General features: G+C 35.5%; 1 protein-coding gene across 2 annotated transcripts in view; it reads right to left on the bottom strand.

The window, feature by feature from the left end:
* Window positions 1-504: 504 nt before the first annotated feature.
* Window positions 505-24,655, bottom strand: part of LOC123561529 (zinc transporter 9-like) — a 46,274-nt gene continuing 22,123 nt past the window's right edge. The window contains exons 12-20 of one of the 2 annotated variants that reach the window (XR_008372785.1): window positions 23,076-23,217; window positions 22,002-22,041; window positions 21,419-21,490; window positions 19,322-19,429; window positions 16,147-16,249; window positions 9,134-9,320; window positions 8,256-8,369; window positions 1,577-5,651; window positions 505-1,367 (exon numbers count right to left, since the gene is read on the bottom strand). Coding sequence is in view for 1 of the 2 variants with exons in the window: in XM_045353977.2 (XP_045209912.2) it covers window positions 5,607-5,651; window positions 8,256-8,369; window positions 9,134-9,320; window positions 16,147-16,249; window positions 19,322-19,429; window positions 21,419-21,490; window positions 22,002-22,041; window positions 23,076-23,217 (811 nt within the window). In the remaining variant the exon portion in view is untranslated. Of the gene's footprint in view, window positions 5,652-8,255; window positions 8,370-9,133; window positions 9,321-16,146; window positions 16,250-19,321; window positions 19,430-21,418; window positions 21,491-22,001; window positions 22,042-23,075; window positions 23,218-24,655 lie in introns of both variants that reach the window. The other variant, XM_045353977.2, reaches the window with a different exon arrangement.

Here is a 24,655-nt window from a genome sequence, read left to right as displayed (position 1 = left end):
GGATGTTACTGACCAAGTGGGGTGTACTTCTGACCAGCAGTATTGGAGAAGGTGTATGTAAAAATGCTATGCAAGATGATGGAAGACAAAGAAAGGATGCTGACCATCCATCTACACTAACAGCTCAAGTGAGCTAAAAATATATTTCTTAAATTTCAAAGAAAAATTCTGACACATTTGACCAGGAAGTGTGACATTCACCTTTGAAGTAAGGACCTGGGTCTTGCACACAACACCCCATTTCAACGTGCAAACTTTTCTGCCGCATTCATTAAGGCCACAACTTGCTTACCTGACTTTGGCCTTACTTTCAAATCTGCAAATCCACATCTGCCAAAAAGTTCATGATGTGTTTACAGGTTTTTCTTTTTTCAGCTCTTGCAGTCTTTAAGTGCAGTTAAGTAAAGCGATTTGAATACACTTGAGAAAGATACTTCCTAGGATATTGCAGACAAACGTTGGGAAAGAAGGCTTTCTTCTGCAGGAAAAGATCAACACAAATGATATTTTTCAGGCTTTTTACTATTTATGATCATTTTAACAAAGCACAGGCAAAATGTATATTAACATGAAATAAATATGAATAAATTGTGTTTGACATTATTGTAACAGGTCTGTCTAACTTGGAAAACATGAATACATTTATTAATGTTAAACAGTATTGATATTTCTCAGCTGTCAAAGATTAAGTTACTTTTAATAAAAATTTATGAACATTTTAGACAAATATTCACTATAAAGTCTTTCAATGGAAGGATATTTTCACTAAATTCTAATTAACGTTATTATTAATTTAATACCAAATACTGATAAAATGAACCTGTTGTACAATTCAATCTGCAACAAAACACTCTGCTCTCTCGTGCACTGACGGTTAAAGCACCAGCCTGAGGGTTACTTGAGCAATTCATGCAACCAGCCATTTTTCTTATATTGTCTATGATTGGATTGTTTGAAACCCTGGAAACTAAGAGTACCTTGGGGCATGTGTTTTACTGTAGATGGCTATGATCATCATCTTGGAGGATCAATATTATTTTATTTACAATACTGTTACAGGCATTTTGGGAATTAACATAAAATGTAATGTCTGTTTTTGGCTTTTTTAGCTTTTTTCAGATAATTTTTTTTTTAATTTAAGCATTGTTAAACAGCGTAAAAAGTATTACTGAATCAACTTTTTTCTGATTACTTCACTTTATGACAACTTTGTAAGTTCACATTTAACAAGAGCTGTCCGATGACAGCACCCTCAACTGTTTGAAGCCTTTCCACCCAATACCATTCTACACAAAAAGGTTTAGCAACATTTTCTAAGTAGAAAAAGAGGTGTAATTTTGCTAAAATGTAAGCCAGAATTATTAACCCTTAGCCTGCTGGTGGCAAGTGATTCTGCCTTTGCGACCAGTGCAGACCAAGATCAGCCTGCACATCCGTGCAGTCTGATCATGGTCTGCACTGTTCGCCATTCAGTCAGTATCGTTTTGGTAAACACCCCTTTTAACAGTTAATGGTACTGTCCAAATTGAAAGATGGACAAGTTCATTATAGAAATTTAGCAGGGTAAGGGTTAAACTTGCAAAGTGAGGTCATCCTATGATGATGTGTGGAGAATCTGAAAACATTTGGTCAAGTAAATCCTGAGAAACGTGCTTACATGCAAAACTGTCACAAAATTTCTACGTTAAAAAGGTGCATAATTTTGCCAAAATAAAAGCTAGAGTTATTTAACTTGTCCTGGGAGATCATTTCATGATGTCAAATAGTCAACCTAACAAGAGCTGTCACTAATGGTGAAAAATGCACCCGCAGTGCCTTGACCTTTGACCTGGTGACCTTGACCTTTGATGTGGTGACCCCAACGTCAATAGGGGTCGTGTACTCAATAAGTACTATTATCATGTGAAGTCTGAAGGTCCTTGGTGCAGTGGTTTGCGAGTAAAGTGCCTTCAGGCAAAAAGTTAACATTGGCCCCTCTGACCTTGACCTTTGAACTGGTGACCTCAAAGTGAGTAAGGGTCGTGTTCTCAATAAGTACTAACTGCACATGCAGTTTCAAGGTCCTGGGTGCAGTGGTTCGCGAGTAAAGTGCCTTCATGCATAAAGTTAACATTGGCCCCTGTGACCCTGACCTTTGACCTGGTGACCCCAAATTCAGTATGGGTCGTGTACTCGATGAATACTATCAGCATGTGAAGTTTGAAGGTCCTGGGTGCAGTGGTTCGCGAGTAAAGTGCCTTCATGCAAAAAGTTAACATTGGCCCCTGTGACCCTGACCTTTGACCTGGTGACCCCAAATTCAGTATGGGTCGTGTACTTGATGAATACTATCAGCATGTGAAGTTTGAAGGTCCTGGGTGCAGTGGTTCGCGAGTAAAGTGCCTTCATGCAAAAAGTTAACGTTGGCCCCTGTGACCCTGACCTTTGACCCCAAAGTCAGTAGGGGTGGTGTACTGAATGAGTACTATCAGCATGTGAAGTTTGAAGGTCCTGGGTGCAGTGGTTCGAGAGTAAAGTGCCTTCATGCAAAAAGTTAACGTTGTGACTAACGAACGAACGGACAGTTGAAAACTAATATGTCTCCCTTCAGGGGCATAAAAAGTAGTGTTTTCCAAACATGGAATTATGCTTACTATCTATTTTGTCAATTATTCAATTTAATTTTTATGCAGCATTAAAAGCATTGCTGCAGTTGCAAAATATGCATTTAAAAATGGAGTGAATTTAATTTTCCACAGTTTTACATAAAATGGAATGGAGTGAATACTTTCTCATTCAGTTTGATATAAAAATGGAGAGAATAGTCTTCAAAAGTTTGAAAAAAAAAATGTAAAACAAAGTGATAATAGGTAAGCATAAAGTTTATAAACAAATAAATACCAGTCTGATTTAAAAATCACATTGCCACATTCCTAAATCCTTTATTTGCACCATAATAATAAAAAAATATGTAAGCCTGTCTGTTCCAAATGTAACTTTAATTATATTAAACAAAAGCTGCTTGAGTATTTGAGACTTTTGAACATAATAATATCTTACATATAAAAGTGAAAATGAAAAAAGGGACATAGCTTATGTCAAAGATATGAACCCTAGTTCAGAATGGTCATTTCATGATGCCAAAGACCTGTGATCTGTTTGAAGCATTCGATGAAGTAGGTTCAAAGTAACCTGCTAACATGCAAAAAATTTCACCAAAATTTCAAGTGAAAAGGGGTATAATTTTGACAACATAGAACTTATGTAACTTGTCCTGTAAGAGATCATGATCACGAACAGTGGAAATTCAAAAGCATTTCGCCATGGTAATTTTTCTGAGAAACATGTTTTCATGCACAACTTCCACCAAAAAAATTAAGTAAAAAAAAGAGGCATAATTTTGACAAAACAGAAGCTAGAAATATGTAAGTTGTCCTGTGAGGTCACATTATCAATGCATGAGACAAAAAAAAAATGAGGTCAGCTTATTAAAAATCAATATCAACAACAAAAATACAAAACTACAAAATGGGTCTGGTTAAAGACCACAACCTAATATTAAGATGTCCTCAACCTTTACTAAACTCAGATTCTAGACTTTAAAACACACACTTATACCTTGTTCGTAATAAATCTATACTGCTCATATTTAGTTGATGAAATATAACTGCTTATATCTCAAATAAAATTCTATTAAAATAACTAAAACAAGAGGGCCATGAAGGCCCTGTATCGCTCACCTGACCTATTGACCTAAAGATCATCAAGATGAACATTCTGACCAAGTTTCATTAAGATATGGTCATAAATAAGTGTTAACTAGCATTTCCTTTGATTTGACCCCGTGACCTAGTTTTTGACCCAACATGACCCAGATTCGAACTTCACCTAAAGATCATCAAGTTTAACATTCTGACTAAGTTTCATGAAGATACAGTCATAAATGTGGCCTCTAGAGAGTTAACAAGCTTTTCCTTTGATTTGACCCCGTGACCTAGTTTTTGACCCAACATGACCCAGATTCGAACCTGACCTAAAGATCATCAAGTTTAACATTCTGACTAAGTTTCATGAAGGTACAATCATAAATGTGGCCTCTAGAGTGTTAACAAGCTTTTCCTTTGATTTAATCCCGTGACCTAGTTTTTGACCCAACATGACCCAGATTCGAACTTGACCTAAAGATCATCAAGTTTAACATTCTGACTAAGTTTCATGAAGATACAGTCATAAATGTGGCCTCTAGAGAGTTAACAAGCTTTTCCTTTGATTTGACCCCGTGACCTAGTTTTTGACCCAACATGACCCAGATTCGAATTTGACCTAAAGATCATCAAGTTTAACATTCTGACTAAGTTTCATGAAGATATAGTCATAAATGTGGCCTCTAGAGTGTTAACAAGCTTTTCCTCTGATTTGACCTAGTGACCTAGTTTTTGACCCCAGCTGACCCAGATTTAAACTTGATCTAAAGATCACCAAGATAGACATTCTGACCAAGTTTCATTAAGATACGGTCATAAATATGGCCTCTACAGTGTTAATTAGCTTTTCCTTTGATTTGACCGGGTGACCTAGTTTTTGATCCTACATGACCCAGATTCGAACCTGACCTTAGGATCATGACGTTTAACATTCTGACTAAGTTTCATGAAGATATACTCATAAATGCGGCCTTTACAGTGTTAAAAAGCTTTTCCTTTGATCTGACCTGGTGACCTAGTTTTTGACCCCAGTTGACCCAATATCAAACTCGTCTAAGACTTTATTAAGGATAAATCTGACCAAGTTTCATTAAGATTGGGTCAAAATTGTGACCTCTAGAGTGTTAACAAGCTTTTCCTTTGATTTGACCTGGTGACCTAGATTTTGATCCCAGATGACCCAATATCAAACTCGTCCAAGATTTTATTGAGGGTAACATTCTGACCAAGTTTCATTAAGATTGGGCCAAAATTGTGACCTCTAGAGTGTTAACAAGCTTTTCCTTTGATTTGACCTGGTGACCTAGTTTTTGACCCCAGATGACCCAATATCGAACTCATCCAAGATTTTATCGAGGGTAACATTCTGACTAAGTTTCATTAAGATTGGGCCAAAAATGTGACCTCTAGAGTGTTAACAGTCAAATTGTTGACGACGGACGGACGACGACGGACGCCGGACACAGGGTGATCACTAAAGCTCACCTTTGAGCACTTCGTGCTCAGGTGAGCTAAAAATAATTATCTATTTCTTACACCACTTAAATGTTTTGTTATCATGGTAATGTGTTTTTAGTGACAAGTACAATTGCTTGACTGCAGAAGTACAACTACCTGACTGCATGAAACATTCCAAATCTTGCTAAGTTAACTAAACAATCTAGGAACACAAAGTTTATATGGGATTAACGACCAAAGTATTTCTTCAACAGGCACATCAATGACTCATAAATGTCATCTCCCAACTTTGTATGGGCAACTGTACATCTACAATGCTGGGTACCAGGCCTGTTGACTACATGGAAAGCTGGAATGACTGACAGTAAGAACCAGTAAAACAACTTGGTTCTGCTTACTGACTCCTCAATGATTTTGGCGCTTGCTCGATGATTTTCCATGTTTAGAAATACACAATATCCAAAATCAGCTTGGCTCTATGTCAATGTGTCGGATTTCCGGAAACTTTTTCTGAAAAAAAAAAAAAATGATACGAGAATAAGTACAACTGTTTCACATAAATATTTCAAATTCAAACAATCTGAATTACATTGTATCTCTATTTATCCATTCTCAAGGAAAATGTACATTTTTGATTGTTTTGTTAATAAATAATGTTTAATCCTTTCCACTCAGAGTTAAATGATGCCTTTTGGAATTTACTTCTCGTCAGTGTGTTCATTTGTCATTTTGTTTTACCACTGTGACCAAAGCGGCTGCACAATGCTCACATGTATATTTGCATTTTGAACTCGATTCACATGATCAGCTCTGAATACATATCTTTTCAATTGAAACTTTTATCAAAAAGTTCCAGAATCAGTATAAATCAGGGACAGTAATGAGTCTGAAGATCAGTTACTTGACAGAAATTTTCATGGTTTCGGCAAAAATGACTATTTCATTGGGAAATGAATTAATAGATCTTATTAAAATGTTAAATATAATAATGGAGAGTTATTTGTTTGTTGTAATTATATTTTGAGCATTGACGCCATGATGGAATCCCATGATCAATCCCCTATGAATTTTTATGATTTCTTAGAATTAGCTGTAGCTTTTTCAAGTGATAACGAATAATGTTCTCTGTACACATGTAACTGATAATTAAACAAGAGGGCCAAGATGGCCCTAGATCGCTCACCTGAGAAACACAACATAACACACCATAACAATGTAAACATGTTTGACCTAGTGATTTCATGGAAAAAAATATTCTGACCCAATTATCATTAAAATTGGAGCAAAAATCTTGGGTATAAGTAAGTATTTTCTTTGATTTGACCTAGTGACCTAGCTTTTGACCCCAGATGACCCATATTCGAATCTGACCTAGATTTCATCAAGGCTATCATTCTGACAAAATTTCATGAAGATCAATTGAAAACTACAGCCTCTATCGCATACACAAGGTTTTTCTTAGATTTGACCTAGTGACCTACTTTTTGACCCTAGATGACCCATATTCAAATCTGACCTGGATTTTATCAAGGCAAATCATTCTGACTTAATTTCAGGAAGATCAATTGGAAAATATAGCCTCTATTGCATACACAATGTTTTTCTCTGATTTGACCTAGTAACCTAATTTTTGACCCAAAATGATTCATTTTCAAAGTCGCCTAGATTTCATTAAGGTTATCATTTTGACTTAATTTCAGGAAGATCAATTGAAAAATACAGCCTCTATCACATATACAAGCTTTTCCTTTGATTTGACCTAGTGACCTACTTTTTGATTCCAGATGACCAAAATTCCAATTTGACCTAGATTTAATCAAGGCAATCATTCTGACCAAAATTCATGAAGATTAATTGAAAAATACAGCCTCTATCACATACACAAGGTTTTTCTTTGATTTAACCTAGTGAACTAGTTTTTGACCCCAGATGACCCGTTTTCGAACTCGGCCTAGATTTCATCAAGGTAATCATTCTGACCAAAATTCATGAAAATTAATTGAAAACTACAGCCTCTATCGCATACACAAGGTTTTTCTTTGATTTGACCTAGTGACCTAGTTTTTGATCCCAGATGACCCGTTTTCGAACTTGGCCTAGATTTCATCAAGGCCATTATTCTGACCAAAATTCATGAAGATTAATTGAAAAATACAGCCTCTATCGCATACACAAGGTTTTTCTTTGATTTGACCTAGTTTTTGACCCCAGATAACCCATTTTCAAATTCGGCCTAGATTTCATCAAGATAATCATTCTGACCAAAATTCATGAAGATCAATTGAAAAATACAGCCTCTATCGCATACACAAGATTTTTCTTTGATTTGACCTAGTGACCTAGTTTTTGACCCCAGATGACCCATTTTCGAACTCGGCCTAGATTTCATCAATATAATTATTCTGACCAAAATTCATGAAGATCAATTGAAAAATACAGCCTCTATCGCATACACAAGGTTTTTTCTTTGATTTGACCTAGTGACCTAGTTTTTGACCCCAGATGACCCATTTTCAAACTCGGCCTAGATTTCATCAAGGTTATCATTCTGACCAAATTACATGAAGATCAGTTGAAAAATACAGCCTCTATCGCATACACAATCTAAATGTTGACAGACGACAGACAGACGCCGGACATTGAGTGATCAGAAAAACTCACCTGAGCATTGCTCAGGTGAGCTAAAAATTGAAATTTCAAAACATGTGTTAGCAGTCCTACAATGCTGTTGAAAAATGTTCAAACTCGATGCCAATAAATCATAACATTTACAACTTCAGATTCACCAGTACGTTTTACAAGCACATTGTAAGCATGTATGGCTAAACCGTCCTAAAATTGCAATGTTCTTAATTTAAACACCCCAGACACTTACTGCAACAAAGAATGAACTCCTTCGTTCAAAATTTCTATGTCTATTGATACCGCCAACATTTGTAGATATTTAGAAGTGGCGGTATCCTTGGTAATGACAAATTCTGCAGACACAAATCTCTGTCAACAGTGCAATACAGTCAAATTTCCTTCACTTGAACTCGATGGGACCGGCAAAATGAGTTATCAGTAGTTTGAACAAACAAAGTTTGACTGTATATACAATATATTCAAAATAACCTTTATATCTTGCTCCTTTCTATCTACATGTGCAACAATCTGATCATAAATCTGGGAACCAAATTCTTCAAGAAATTTCTCCATGTCATCTGTTGTATTCACACCCTTCCATTTCTGAAAAACAATAAATGTGAAACAAACATACAATATGTCCTCTCTGGCTAGACTACATGTACACACAAATCTTGTTTACCCACACCTTGTTATTCAAACAAAAAAATTCTTTCAGATGAGACTTTAAAAGAAGCTACAGTGCGGGGAATTTTACATCATGACAATATATTATCTCTGACATTATCATATGATTACAATATATAAGTCCAATCATTACCCGATTACAATATATACCCACTTTCATTACCTAATTGCAATATATCTGCCTTATCTTGACTTGATTACAATATAATATGCTCTATTATTACCTGACTGCAATATATATGCCCAGTCATTACCTAATTACAATATATAAGCCCTATCATTACCTTTTTACAATATATAACAATTATATATAATAATTTTATATTTCTAATTATGTGTCATATATATATATATACCAATAGGATATATATTATATATGTCTAACAATGTGTCATATCTATGGTGCCAACACAAATCCCAGTAAGAATGCCAATCCTGAAGACATGTTACCAGACAAGTAAGATTATTTAACTGACAGATATATTTAATTTGAAACATTTTGTAGTGATCAGGTAATAAAACTGTTGTTAAACCTATATTTCAACAGCTGTAAATAGGATCAGACAGAGTTGCTCAATATTTAGTAGTGTATGCAACATATCATTTTGTAACGGTGAATGCTGGTACACCCCGATGTTTCCCTGAAATGATTTTCAATAGTAAGAAGACTGATTACTTACAACCAGCATTGCATCCATGTCTACTTCTGTATTGAGAAAATGTTTCGTAATCAACTTGGCATCCAAGACTACCTCTGACTTAAAACGGCTTTCATCTCCAAAATCTAGTGTCTTATTGTCCAAAACAGCATTTATAAATCTATCACTTTCCATATACTTCTTGATTTCTGCTTCATATGGTAATGCCCTGAACAATAAAAATAACCATGCAAGATACAAGTGCTTGAAAGAGAAAAATAGACTTCAAACAACCAAGTAAAAAAATATGCTCAATAAAGATGCATGTAAAAAAAAAAAAGATTTATGTTTGATTATTACTCCACTTATTATTGTTTTGTTTTTTTGTTTGTTTTTGTTGTGTTTAACATCGCACCAACACAATTATAGGTCATATGGCGACTTTCAAGTATTGATGTTGGAGGAAGTCCCCAGGTGTACTTCTCTGCATTATTTCACCATGGGTGGGCAGCTTGTTAAAACCATTTTCCGTAAGCCAGATGGATGGATTCCACACATGAAGAATTCAAAGCCCCGAGTGAGGCTCAAACCCACATTGGTGAGGAGCAAGTGATTTGAAATCGCAACTTTAGCCACTTGGCCACAGAGACTCCCGTTACTCCACTTAGGTTCAAACCTAAAACCTCTTACTTTAGCGGTCAACACCTTGTCAACTAGACCCCAACTCCAGAATTATTTCATTACTAGTAAGAATAAAACATGATGCATCTATTTACCTTCAAAAAAATTATCTTTCAAATCATGTAAGACATATGACATTTTTGGTACTGCTACTGACATCAATTCTTTTAATATTTTGTCTAATGGGGTTATATTGAGAAGACATATATTAAAATTGCTAAAACATGTATAAAATGTAGCAAAATATCTTAAAGAACCATAGAATGAGTAACATAAAACATTAAACAGCTGAATAAACTGAACACCTGTTTCCAATCATATGACTCTTACTTAGTGACATTTGTTCTGATAATTACTTTTTTTAAATACATATATTTAATGAAAATGACATTTTCTTTGATAAGAAAGCTGCCTTATTTAAAAAATCTAAAACCATGGAGCAGTGATGATGGTTCTGTATATCAATTTTAGTGGTATTTCAGTTCTGTTTATGGGAGGTATATCATTTTTAGTGGTATTTCAGTTCTGTATATGGGAGGTATATCATTTTTAGTGGTATTTCAGTTCTGTATATGGGAGGTATATCATTTTTAGTGGTATTTCAGCTATGTGACAATAGTATGTTAATCTACATGTATATAGCCTTGCTCTCTAAAAGTAACTGTAAACTTCCTACATAAAACATAGGTAGAGGAAACACAACTTCAGGCAGATTGTATTTGTCAAAATTTGATGGGATCAAACTTTTGACCTCTAGATTGGTAGTCTGGGTTCAAGGCAATAAAACTGAAGCCAGAGACCAATCTCAGAATGGAATTTTGCTATTGGTCAGTTTCAAACATGAAATCAGAATTAACCAATCAGCTACTGGCATTTTGAGACTGGTCTCAAACCTTGATTATAACATCTCTGACCGTGGTTACCTTCCTACTGAGTTGACTGGGTGGGCAAAAAAAAGAAATAGTGGAGAAAGGTTTTACAAAAGCTATTTACAAATTTTTTCTGAAGCTGTCAATTCTGACAGTCACTTATGTGGCAAAAATGGCATATTAATAAATACAGTTGTTTCATAAAATCCGGAGCTTCAAATACCAGGATATACTTGTGTTCGACTTGGAAAATGTTGAGCCTACCAATCTTTATCATTTTTTGAAATTTTCAGTAAACATACTGAGGGATGAGCACAAAACTACTGAAACTGTTAATAAACAAGTGAATGAAGTATTGCCATGCAATACAAAGTCCCCTACTGGAAGGCACCTAATTTTCTCTACTGCAGTATAACATAATGAACTGATATCTGTCAATGATGTATAAACAATATTGTACTATATATACAATATGTTATAACAAAACACTTGGATTAAAATTTATATATATAAAAACCTATAGTTGTTTTCATATTGAATTTTTTTTGCTGATTATAAAAATGTTATCATGTAAGTTATTTATAGTAACAACAAAGGGAAATTAATCTTTAAAAAAAAAAAAAAAAAAAAAAAAAAAAAAAAATCTATATAATATAAGTCCACAAGAAACTCTTTACCAGGTAGAGATAGGTCAAAATACACCTAAAAATTGGATGTAACATGCATGCTGTACCACAGAAAAGTTGTCTCGATTTTTCTCTACCGCCAGTAATAAAAAAGTTACAATAAAATCTATTTATAGTAACAACAAAGGGACGTAATTCTAAAAACAAGGGTGCCTCATGGTGGTGAACATTTGGTCCAAGTTACATCAAAATCCCTCCATGCATGAAGAAGAAATGTTCCGTACAAAGTCATTCTTGAATTTGACCTTTGACCTCTAAATATGACCTTGACCTTAGACCTAGGGACCTGGTTCTTGCGCATGACATGTTGTCTCATCCAGAGGAATATTTGTGCCAACTGATATCTAAATCCTGCTTTGCATGACAAAGTTATAGACTGGACAGGAAAAAAATCCTCTTGACCTTTGATCTCAAAGTGTGACCTTGACCTTTAAGCTAGGGTACTGGGTGTTGTGCATGACACGTCGTCTCATCATGGGAAACATTTATGCCAAGTAATATTGTAATCCCTTGATGGATGACAGAGTTCTGGATCGGACAGGGAAAAAACCTTATTGACCTTTGACCCCCAATTGTGACCTTGACCTTTGAGCTAGGGGTCTGGGATTTGCGCACGACACGTCGTCTCATCATGGGAAACACTTGTGCTAAGTGATATTAAAATTCCTTAATGAATGTCAGAGTTATGGACCGGACACGAAACAGACCCTGTTCATGCTATGTTAACATTTGACTGCTAAGTGTGACCTTGACCTTTGAGCTAGAGGTTTGAAAGTTGTGCATGACACATCGTCTTATTATGAGGTACATTTGTGCCAAGTAATATTAAAATCCCTTCATAGATGGGAGAGTTATGGACCGGACAGGAAAAAAGCCTTGTTGACCTTTGACCTCAAATTGTGACCTTGACCTTTAAGCTAGGTGTCTAGGTTTTGCGCATGACACGTCGTCTTCTCATGGGGAACATTTGTGCCAAGTAATATTAAAATCTCTTCATGGATGGGAGAGTTATGGACCGGACAGGAAAAAAGCCCTGTTGACCTTTGACCTCCAACTGTGACCTTGACCTTTGAGCTAGGCGTACGGGTTTTGTGCATGACACGTCGTCTCATCATGGGGAACATTTATGCTGAGTAATATTAAAATCCCTTCATGGATGGGAGAGTTATGGACCGGACAGGAAAAAAGCCCTGTTGACCTTTGACCTCCAATTGTGACCTTGACCTTTGAGCTAGGGGTCCGGGTTTTGCGCATGACACTTCGTCTCATCATGGGGAACATTTGTGCCAAGTAATATTAAAATCCCTTCATGGATGACAGTGTTATGGACCGGACACGAAATTGCGGATGGACGGACGGACAGACGGACGGACGGACAGACGGACGGACGGAATGACGGAAAAGCGCATTCCTATAGTCCCCGAAACTGGTTTTCAACAAGTAGGGGACTAATAAAGAACAAGGTACAGTAGTTTCATGCTCAGTCCTTGCTATATTGTTTCAAGTTTACTAAAAACAATAAAGTTAAGAAACAAATTGCACGACATCACTGCATATAGGAAGCAAGAAACTTAAAACAACTATTCCGACAACCCAACTATAGCAAAAAAACCAAAACAGTTGCTCAATGCCACAGGTAGATGAGGCAAAAAACTTCATTTATCCATAATTTCCGGTGATCCAAATAATTATAGAAAATAAAAGAAAAACGGCCATGTCCCATAAAAGTTGCTGGACTAAGCCCCGGTGTTGGAGGTATTGATGCTTGAGCAAGCTGTGTTTTATAGTAACTTCTCACAGAATCACTGTTAGAAGTGTTTAGGTGTAGTAAATATAATTCATCTCAAATAGTCTACTGTAATTTGTTATAATTCATGTATATCCACAGCTGTGTGATATCAAACCATATTTAAAATACTGTGAAATCATTTAATTTCGTGAGCAAGGAATCTTGTGATTTTGATTATTATTATTATTATTATACCAGATTTATATAGTGCCCTTTTCATGATAAACAGAGAAATCCTTTTAGATACAGGCCTGTCTGGCTATCTAAGCCTAGCTCTTTGCAAGCAGACAGTCTGGTTCTTTAATATGTCTGGTGTATAGCACCAATACACACCAAGTCTTTCCTGGGAAAAATCAGTACTGGGCTGGTATTCATAAAGCTACTAAGGGAAAATTTTCCCTAAGGGACTAACTAAGGGAAAAGTTCCAAAGCATTTTGTGGACAATCGCTGGGATACTTGGAATGTCTAACAATATTGTCACATAGAGTCTGGCATAGTAATGAAGATTATCAATAAATCTTATAAAGTCTACACTTTTCTTTTGTGCTATGTTGTTTAGGAAATTTTACAAAGTTAAGGATTTTCCTAAGTTTTCTGCTTAGGAGCTTTATGAATTTGGGCCCTGGCCTCTTTTTGGTAAAATGGCTACCTAGTGTGGAAATTAATTTGTGGATTACAACTTTCTATAGATAAAATAAACGGGAATTTTATTTGTCCATTGGGATTTAAATTTTTTGGATTGAAGCAAGCAAGAAAATTAGTCCCCTACAAATACTACTGATTTTACAGTATATATTTATGCTTGAATACAGTGCAACTTCTATAAACATCCAACTCTGAACCCTGCTTGTCTCTTGCTAAACTTTTCTTTGATATTCACTCCCTATTTTTCAAACTCGTTCATTATTTTCTTATAAATGTAATTTCGTATTCCTGTCATTGGTGTAAGAGGGTCGAAAATATGGCACAAGATTTACTGGATTTGGGTGTCATAGCTAACTTTTATGAATAAGTCAAAAAGATACTGGGGAGGTTGGGATTTCTAAACATGTACACATACATCATCTTTACTATTATCATCATAGGTTATTAGATTTGCATTGAGAAGTACAGTCGAGTCCACTTAATACGAACCCTTTTTTTTGCTACGCTTGATCTTTTAACAGTTTGAATCTCTACAGTGCTGATATTTAGTCGTAGTGATTATCACATGTATTCGATAAATACATAATAAAGAGATTAATGTATGCAATTATTTTATTCATTACAATCGAGTCCAAGTAATAATGTCTTTAGCAACTCAGAGATAATCACTTTCATTTGTACACCTCTCCATGAAAATATAATTTCATTGTATGTTTTAGGGTTATGTAGTGTACTTTTAGTATCCAAAATACAACCAAAAATTACCAGATTTTTTTTCAAGTAAATGTTTGAAACATGATTTGAACAACTTTAGTAGAGGTCCATCCCCGGGGTCATGATTTGAACAAATTTGGTAGAGGTCCACTAGGCAATGCTTCACACCAAATATCTAAGCCCTAGGGCTTCTGGTTTTTGAGAAGAAGATTTTTAAAGTTTTTCCTTTCGGTTGCCATGGCAACCAGAGTTCTGCATGGAATTCAATTCTTTGAACAATTTTTAGAGAAGACCATCAAAGGAACATCCCTGTGAAGTTTCATCAAAATTGGCCTGTTGGTTTAGGAGGAGATGTTGTTAAAAGGAAAGTGTGGACGGACGAACGGACGCCGGACGGTGAGCGATCACAATAGCTCACCCTGAGCACTTTGTGCTCTGGTGAGCTAAAAATCGGCCCAGGAGGTGGAACTGAAGGTGATTATTCCATCAAGGCTGGTTGACTGTTGCTTTCTGAAGGCTCAAAGTATTAAACTCTTTAATATGCATGTTTTCATTTATAAATAAATTCAGGGCTCAAGCTAGGTTCAATTTTTTGTGATTAGTCACTTCTCCCTTAAGCTGATTTAGCGAAAAGTGGAGAGACTTTAGGGAGAAGTAGGAAGACTTTGCATCAATTCTACCTCAACGTTGTGAAGCGATTCGAATTATATTTCAAGATTATAACTTTCTTGTTCCTAGATAAAAAACTTTTTTTTTTCTAAGTTACATTATTTCCCATGCAATGATTATTTTTTCAATACAAAATTCTGAAAAAAGTTGTTTTCAAAAATTCAAGCCCATGCTGTTAATCTGTAATCTAAACTTTTTTTAGTGCTATAACTTGAATGAATCGAGTCACCAATTTGGTGTGAGCAGTATCTCACTCAAATAAAAATGGGTGTCAAGTGTGAAAACTAGAAATTCAAATCAATCTGGCTAAATATTAATAATCATTACAAGCGACTGAAAATTCAACATTGTATGACAAATGCCTATGAAATCACTTAATAGAATAATAAACAAAGTCCACAACTGTGCCATAACTCAAGAAAGAATGATCAGACATGAAAGTCCCAATAATATGCACATGTCTACGTCATATTGATGATTTATACTAATTCCAATTCAAGTGAATGGAAACTGCATGTAGGTGGAGTTGAGTACATATTTTTCTTATGTAGCTGTACTATTTTGAAGACAAAAAAGGGACATAACTCCCAGAGTAATAACTGGACATGAAAGTTCTGATAATCTGTGCATGTTCATTTCATGTTTCTTTTCAATTTGATGGGAATGGTAGGAGCAGTTGAGTACATAAGGAATTGTGACACGGAAACCAGCTGACAGACAGTTCAAACACTACATGCCTACCAGGTCTTTGACTTGGGGAGGGAGGGCATAAAAATAGCACATTTTTTGTTAATGTTTATAAATGATATATAAATTTATTACATAGTCTGAGCAACACTGAAAAAGTCAGCATCAAAGTACTTTTAATACGAAACATGGTAGAATGTCCTCATTAATGACACCCGATATGACAATTATAATCAATCTGAAAAAATAATGATGTCTCTGGTTCTATTGCAAGTACACTGAGATCGAATAACGTATGTAATAATGCTACATACTTGCCCAAGAGTCTGTCAGCATTAGTTTTAAACAGAAATGCCGAGACACCTCCTAACATACCACTGATCACCAATGAGCCAATAGCATCCAACAGTGGCATTCCTAAAATACGAACAATTCTATTATGACAAGTTGTATTATTTTTAATAATACATGTAATTTCATCAAAGTGACCTACAAATATGGACTAAAAAATAGTACTACCATATTTGACTGATTATTTTACATATTGGAAATATAAGAATGAATCAGTTGTTCACGACGGAGAATAATATGCTCTGGCTAAGCCCTCATGAAATTATTCAGTAGGACGTCCAACCTTTTTGTAGCTTTAAATAAATCAAAACATGTTTCTGCTCTTTACTGTCTCTCAACTAGCATGAATACCTACTAGCAAGGCAGAAAGTTGAAATAAGAAAGTTGAAAATAACTATAATATAGGCTCTTGGTCTGATATGAAGGGTAAATATTCAGATGACCACAGAAATTCAATCCTATGATCTGTATACTGGCAGTCCAAAATCTTACTTCTAAGTTAAGCAAGTTCTTAGAGTATAAAACTGAGATTGGACATCAGTTTCATAATACAGCCTTGTCATTGGCCAATTTCAAATCTGTGCTCAGGAACAACCAATCAGATGTTGGAGTTTGAGACTGGTTCATGGCCTTGTGTAAACAGTGGAGAACTGTCTCAGATTGGAACCTTGCCATTGTTCAATTCAAATTTGTATTTAGAAACAACTACTCAGATACAGGAGTTTGAGACTTGTTCAGAGCCTTTGGAAAACTATGGATACTATATAACTATGGACAGAATGTTCTGATGGGAGGTCATGCATAGCAAGACCTACACTGAAAGTGAATTTATAACTCCCTCTTAGCCTATTTAATACACTATCATTATACACAATGAAAAATGCAGTTCAGAGCTCAAAGCAGATATTTCTTTTCAACAGAAAATGTACTAGTATATTCTAATAATACTCGATAAGAAACTGAGAAAAACATAGTACATTAGCGGCTTTATGAACTAGAATGTGTCTGTAGGACACAGGGTGTGCCCCCACTGGTACATTTGTCACAAACAAGGGGCAATAATTCAAATGTTTGCAGTCTTAAGGAGGTATAGCGTCAACACACATTTTATATAAAGGATTCATTATTCTAGGCCATATACTTTTGGGCTATGAGCATCACAAACAAAAAATCCACTATTTTGGCTATTTCAAGGGCCATAACTCTGTAATAAGCACTAAGATTCCCAAGAAGAATGCCAAGTGTGCAAGGTCACATCATGATAAAGACTCATGCAAGGTTTCATGAATTTACATCAGATACTTTTTGAGCTAGGCACATCAATAGATGAAAATGTGCATTTTTGACTATTTCAGGGGCCACAACTTTGGAAATAGGGGGTGGAGCGAGTTGAAAACAATAGGAGGTGCACAAGTTCATATCATGGTAAAGACTCCTGCAAGGTTTCATCAATTTATATCATATAGTTTTTGAGTTAAGCTCGTCACAAGGTGAAAATGTGCATTTTTTATTATTTCAGGGACCATAACTCTGGAAATAGGGGGTGGAGCTAGACGAAAATAGGAGGTGCGCAAGTTCATATCATAATAAAGACTCATGCAAGGTTTCATCAATTTATGTCAAATTCTTTTTGAGCTAGGCGCGTCACAGTTTTTTTTGACGCACGCACAGACAAGAGCAAATCTATATGCCCCTGGCAGCCCCCACCACTCACAGTTTGGGTACAACAAAGTCACAGGGTAGTAACAACAAGGTCATGATGGTCATAGATCAGTGACCAGCTGATGTAGGTATCAATTTTCATAGAGATTTTTGTTTGGGGTTTAGCAACATTTTTCAACAGTATTTCAGCTCCTGGATTCTGTACCAGTACTAACCTGTTCTCTGCAAGAAACAACTTTTCCACATGAAGCTGCATGGGTGGCAGACGAAAAGACTTTGGACACAAAGACTTTTATCAAATCATCATGGGGCAGGGGATTGAATTCAAAACCCCTGATCCGTACTCTTCCTATTGAGCTAAGTGGGCAGGCATTTTGTTAGAAATTCATCACAGAAATGTCTCTGCCAAATTACTTTGCAAACTGGTTTGTAAATTCAAAGAAGAAGAGTCAAAATTTTCCACAGCTCTGTGTAGTTCACACTAGTTCCTTACCTCATTCCAAGCAGTCATGCTTTTAAACAAATTAAGATGGTGTTGACACTTTTAGTAGATCACCAAAGAAATATTTCTATGAGATAACTTCAAAATCCAACCTGCAGTTAAGGCAATGACATATTTAGATTTCTCTGTTTTTCACGCTGGTGGCCATGTTTTTTTTTGTCAAACTGGAAAAATTTGAGCATTACGGTAGGGGTTCATCACAGAAACATTTGTGTAAAATTCTTATTTTTAAATCAAACCTACTGTTTCTGTTCGTTTGTTTGTTTTGGGTTTAATGCCTTTTTTCAACAGTATTTCAGTCACGTAACGGTGGGCCGTTAACCTAACCAGTGTTCCTGGATTCTGTACCAGTACAAACATGTTCTCTGCAAGTAACTGCCAACTTCCCCACATGAATCAGTGGTGGAGGACTAATGATTTCAGACAATGTCGTTTATCAAATAGTCACGGAGAACATACGCTCAGCCCGAGGATCGAACTCATGACCCCGCGATTCGTAGACCGACCCTCTACCTACTGAGCTAAGCGGGCGGATTTACAGTTTCTGACTAGAAGACTTTTTTAAAGCTCCCACTATACATACACGTAAAGGGGTAAATGACAATGCCTTCTGATGTCCATGTGTTTTTTTATAAATCACAAAACAATGCTGGTAGAGGGTCATCCAAGGAACATATCTGTGAAATTGTTTTGAAATCTGGCCAATGATATAGGACAAGCTTTAAAACCTTTTTCTTTTCCATTGCCATGACAACCAGTGTTCTAAACGGAATGGATTTCTTAGACTACCTCTGGTAGAAGAAGCAACAATTTGTTCAAGTTTTATCAACCTCCACCAATGGTTTCAGAGGAGATGTTGTTTGAAGAAAAGTTTGGATGGATTGACAACAAATCACAGACATTGAGTGATCACATTAGCTCATCAAGAGAACTTTGTACTCTGGTCAGCTAAAAAATAAGTAAAATAATTTTACCTAATATGTAACTACCAGTCATGGCAGTTGCACATATAATGACTCCAATAACTCCTGCAGCATCCTCTAACAACACAACATTGCATAGTGGGTCATCCCCATCTTTCACTGAAAATATACAACACAACATTGCATAGTGGGTCATCCCCATCTTTCACTGAAAATATACAACACAACATTGCATAGTGGGTCATCACCATCTTTCACTGAAAATATACAACACAACATTGCATAGTGGGTCATCCCCATCTTTCACTGAAAATATACAACACAACATTGCATAGTGGGTCATCCCCATCTTTCACTGAAAATATACAACACAACATTGGATAGCGGGTCATCCCCATCTTTCACTGAAAATATACAACACAACATTGGATAGTGGGTCATCCCCATCTTTCACTGAAAATATACAACACAACATTGCATAGTGGGTCATCCCCATCTTTAACTGAAAATTAAGAAATAATATATCTCATCCAGTGATTTGTCGTTGAATAAATCATTGTTTGGAGTTCAGATGCGAAGGAATTATATCACGAGGGCGCAGCCCGAGTGATATTATAATACGCACCTGAACGACAATGATTTATTCAAGAGCAAATCACTAAATGAGATATATTGTTTCGATTCTAACACGTTACCAAGGATTTTTAAATACATCCTTGATGACATTCATTAAATAGTTGCCCGTTTTCAATCGGTTTCTTTTCCAGTGCGCCGATATGCCATTTGACGCCATGACGTAATAATTGTGACGTCAGAACAGTGATTTGTTGTAAAATAATTCACTGTTTTCTGCCTTCTTTGTTTAATAGGAAAATGAATCGGATCGTGTTAGAATATACAACACAACATTGCATAGTGGGTCATCCCCAACTTTCTCTGAAAATATACAACATAACATTGCAGAGTGGGTCATCCCGATCTTTTCCCAAACACAGACAATAATATCGAGCATCATCATTTGCTGACATCAGTATTGATCTTCAAGTGTAGTTAAAATATCTAGCCAGCAATATATGTCGAAATTGCTTCAATGCAATCAAACACCATCTATATCTAGGAAATTGTGGTTAATTCTGAAAAGAAGAGAATCTATCATTCACAACATGTTTCAATCTAAACGTCCTGCATGTATGTTTACTTCTGTGTTTTTTCCTTTTATTTATGCATCAATTTTCCACTTAGGTATACATGTGTTCTGTGTGTGTGTGGTTCTACACATGGATTGAAGAGGCTTGTTACTCTCAAACCAGACAACCCCCTCAACACCTATAACATGGTGCAGATAGGAGTATCCAGCTATGGGGTAAATGTTTTGGCATTAATTTTGCAAAGTCTTGTAACTTTAACATTTTCCCTCCTTCAACCAGGGAAATATTTCTATATTTTAATATACTGTTTCAACTTTCACCAATATATCTTTAAAACAAGAGCTGTTTCTAATATGCATTTGCCCCCATGATAGCCTGTCTGAAGCAACAGATCATGCATTTTTGTATCCTGGGACCTTGACTTTTGACTAAATGACCTCAAAATCAAAAGTTATCTAATGACTACAGACAACCATCCTGTGAAGCTCTCTTCAGCAACTGATCAGAATCTGTTTTCAATCTTAAAGTTACTTTGACCTTGACCCATGAGGTACTGACCCAAAACAGTTTCATCTTCTGGCAACAACCAATTATTTTATGAAATCTGAAAGCTCAAACAAGGAGCTGCATTTTCAAGACGCAAAAGCATGCCCCCACAAGGTTTGCCGAGTGCGAGTATGAACTAAATCGGGTCATTAATGTGGGAAGTAGGCTATAAGGTTCTTACATGCCTGCTTGTGTAAGACAGATTTTCCCCTACCTTAGGGACAGTATGGAATGAAAAACCGAATGCAAGGTTTTTTTATCCAAGCTGTTCTGAGAGTTGGGAAACAGCTGTCTTATGCCGCCAGACATGTAAGGTAATTTTTCTTGCCTATCACGTTCAAAACAAGTTGTAGTGAGAAATAGATTTGGGTATTTTCTGGCATTATTTTTGTAGTTTATTACGTCATAATAGTGCCAGTACTACATCTGATTCAGAATAAATTAGGAAACTTACCAAATGATACAAAAGACATGCCAGCAGACTTTGCTTTCCTTGAGATTTCTAATATTGCATAACCCAGTGATGCTGAAATAGGCATAAACAAATGTACATTTATGGCTTGATAAAGTATCTTATCAAGCTAACATTCTCTTGGTAGTATATAATATTTGAACTAGACTGTTTAACCCAAGCTGTCCCGATAAAGATTTCTTTTTAACTGTATCGGCAATTTTCATTACAATAGATGACTGTTCCAATAATAATAGCCAGGGCATCCCCCCAGCTTCAAAGTCTTACTGACCTACTGTATACTGCATACTGTAAAATCTTTGTGTTGTTGATGCAATCTTTATCATCCAAAAAATAATGGTTTAAAGGACATAAATAATTTATCATCTGACTAGAAGATTATCAACAATTTAGATAGGTAACTGATACAATATACAGAGAATCTGGCAGACATGTACATGTCTTGAAATCAGTATAGACCATCAAATAAGTGTGCATGATCTAATTGCAATTAGTGTTAAGAGGCAGAAAACAACAAATTATTCTGGCAATAGGAAAAACAAAATATATATATCTCCTGCTGTACCTGATTCTGTTGCAAGTGTTCCTCCCAATACATACAGAGCCTGAAAAAAAACAACAAACTGAGCTGGGCTGTAAACTTTTTAACTTTATGGTTATTAACAAAAGTACAAATAGTCAAATTTTGTGACATAAATATCTAAAATTGCAAATAATAAAGATTTAAAGGAAATAGAAAAAAATTAACAAAATCATTGTACTGACTCTGCTCCACCTCCACTATTATTTAAGGTTTGCATCCTGCATCTTATATGCATGTAATCTGCCAATGATGCATATTATTAAAGGAATAGCATCCATTTGGAGGCATTGTCGTAACAGCTAAAACGTGAAAGTTACAAAATGATAAATATGCACCCAAGCTGTGGTAATACAAGGAATCTGATTGATATTGATTTGTCAAAACAAGTAATTTACCCTTTAGAAGTCGTTTTTGTAATTTTGGTTAAGATAATGTAATTCAGTTCTGCAGATATTGTATTTTGTGTGGTCAACAATATCTATCACCTATAAACTTTAGTAAAAGACAGAACTAAAGTAACAACTTGTCATCAGCCAATGAACCCACGGCAACCTCATCTACCATCAGTACCAATTGAAATATCTGTAAACTGTAACATTAAATTTATATGCCTTGCAGTTTACAAAGACCCTGCCCTGTTCTTACAATGTTTTAAAGTATTATTGTGTTCAATTTCTTATGTGTAAGGAGCCAACAATGAGTTTTTAATGTTTAAACTCAAGTTCTTCATACAGAATGTCAAAAGGTTTACACATTTAAACATTATATTCCTGGTGAAAGACATTTTTATGGCATTACACATTAACTGACTAATATACAAATTGTAGAAATCTGGGAAAACTGTATTGATAATGATAACAGACTATGCTACTGCCAGTGCTATAAGACTGAGTCAGGAGACCAGTACAAAAATGTCACTTTGCCATTGTTCAATTTCAAATTTGAGCTTAGAAACAGCAAAGTAGAAGATACAGTTTGAGACTGATTTCTTAACTCTGTGTGTTTATTAACTTTGGACCAATTAAAGGGAGACAACTAGATTTAAAAACATCTTACCCATTTAAGGCTGTTTGGGTCTATGACAATTGGATGTAAAATGCCGAGAATACCATGGTACAATGTTAGACCACAACCCAGACTGAAGATCATCACTCCACTGAGAATTGACCAGATATGTACATGATTTCTGTAACCATACCTACAACAGAAAAACAAATCAATCTTGAATACACTGTTTTTATCCCACTAGCATTGTATTAAAGATTACTATAAAAGCAGAAATTTTCGCAAGGGTTTAATTTTCGCAGGCTGTCTAGCATACCCTGACAAAAAATTAGGGCTAATTTTAGGGCAATTTGTACAAAAAAATAGGGCTAAAATTAGGAATTTGGTACAATTTTAAGGAAATTTTAGGGCTAAATTTAGGAATTTTCAAATTAAAATATGGACTTTAAAGACCATGTAATGTGCTTACCTTTATGTGATTGACATAAAAGTAACTCACAAATAGTGCTTTATTTACAGAAAAGACGTCTACCAGCTTTCCACTGTTTTCAGCTATTGTTGGCTGTATCCTGGAAATAAACAGACATGAGAATTAACTACTTTGACTAAAAGTACACATTAAAAAGAGCACAGTGTCACTAGCTATACACTTACTACGTCTGACTGTAAAGAGTTTAATTATGGCCTCCTCTTCTCCCCTTATAGCCATCACAATCCACACCATATTTTTTTATTCTTTAATTTTTTAGACAATGAAACAATGCCAGAAAGTAAGAAATGCTGTCAACTGGAGTACAGTGTATTGCCAGCAACAGTGCATATCAGAGTACACAAATTGAGAGTGAACTAAGACAAGTGTTCAACAAACTCATAACTATGATTAATTTGTACAGAAATTATAACACACTTATTACCAACAAATACATAGTTTTACAACATTCAGCATGGACACCAGGTACTTGATATACTTAGAAAATACAAATTAAACCAGCACAGGTCATTAAATTAGCAAATTCACAAAAACTGTTTCCAAGTCATACATTGTTGACATCAGTGCATGATTGTGAGAAAAATCTCAAGAATCGTCTCCTCTTCACCCTTTTCAGCTATCACATTCCACAATAAACAATTTGTTAATTTGAAGCATTGACAGCTCAAAAAATTGCAGTGGGAAAAATATACATCTAATAGTCTAATAAAAATGTTGATGGGCATCAGTTACATATTTGACTAGAAACTTGTATAGCTTGCAAACAATACATACATGTATAAAGAATAAATCTGAACTGTGATCACATATTACATAATTATGAAGAACAGGCCAAGTAAATAATCAGAATTTGACCTGATTTTTTTATTATGTCTACACCTATATACACCTATTAACTAGGTATTACTTCTGCACTATGTGTATGCTACACTTCCAGTGAAGGAGCACTAAATATCCCTCAGATAATCTTCACTGGGAAATAGATCTTTCAAGTATCACAATTTACCTTCAGAAATCCTATCTCTGTCATCTAGTCACAACCAATAACAAGCTGAACACATGGATCCACTGGTAAACTGCTTTGAACAATGCTAAACTGTTTTTTTCTGAATTAGAACTTTTAAACAACATTTAAAACATT

The sequence above is a fragment of the Mercenaria mercenaria genome, chromosome 10, assembly GCF_021730395.1.
Source record: "Mercenaria mercenaria strain notata chromosome 10, MADL_Memer_1, whole genome shotgun sequence".
NCBI classification, from domain to species: Eukaryota; Metazoa; Mollusca; class Bivalvia; order Venerida; family Veneridae; genus Mercenaria; species Mercenaria mercenaria.
Note: the sequence above shows the minus strand (reverse complement) of the source record. Positions and strands in the feature narration are given on the sequence as shown.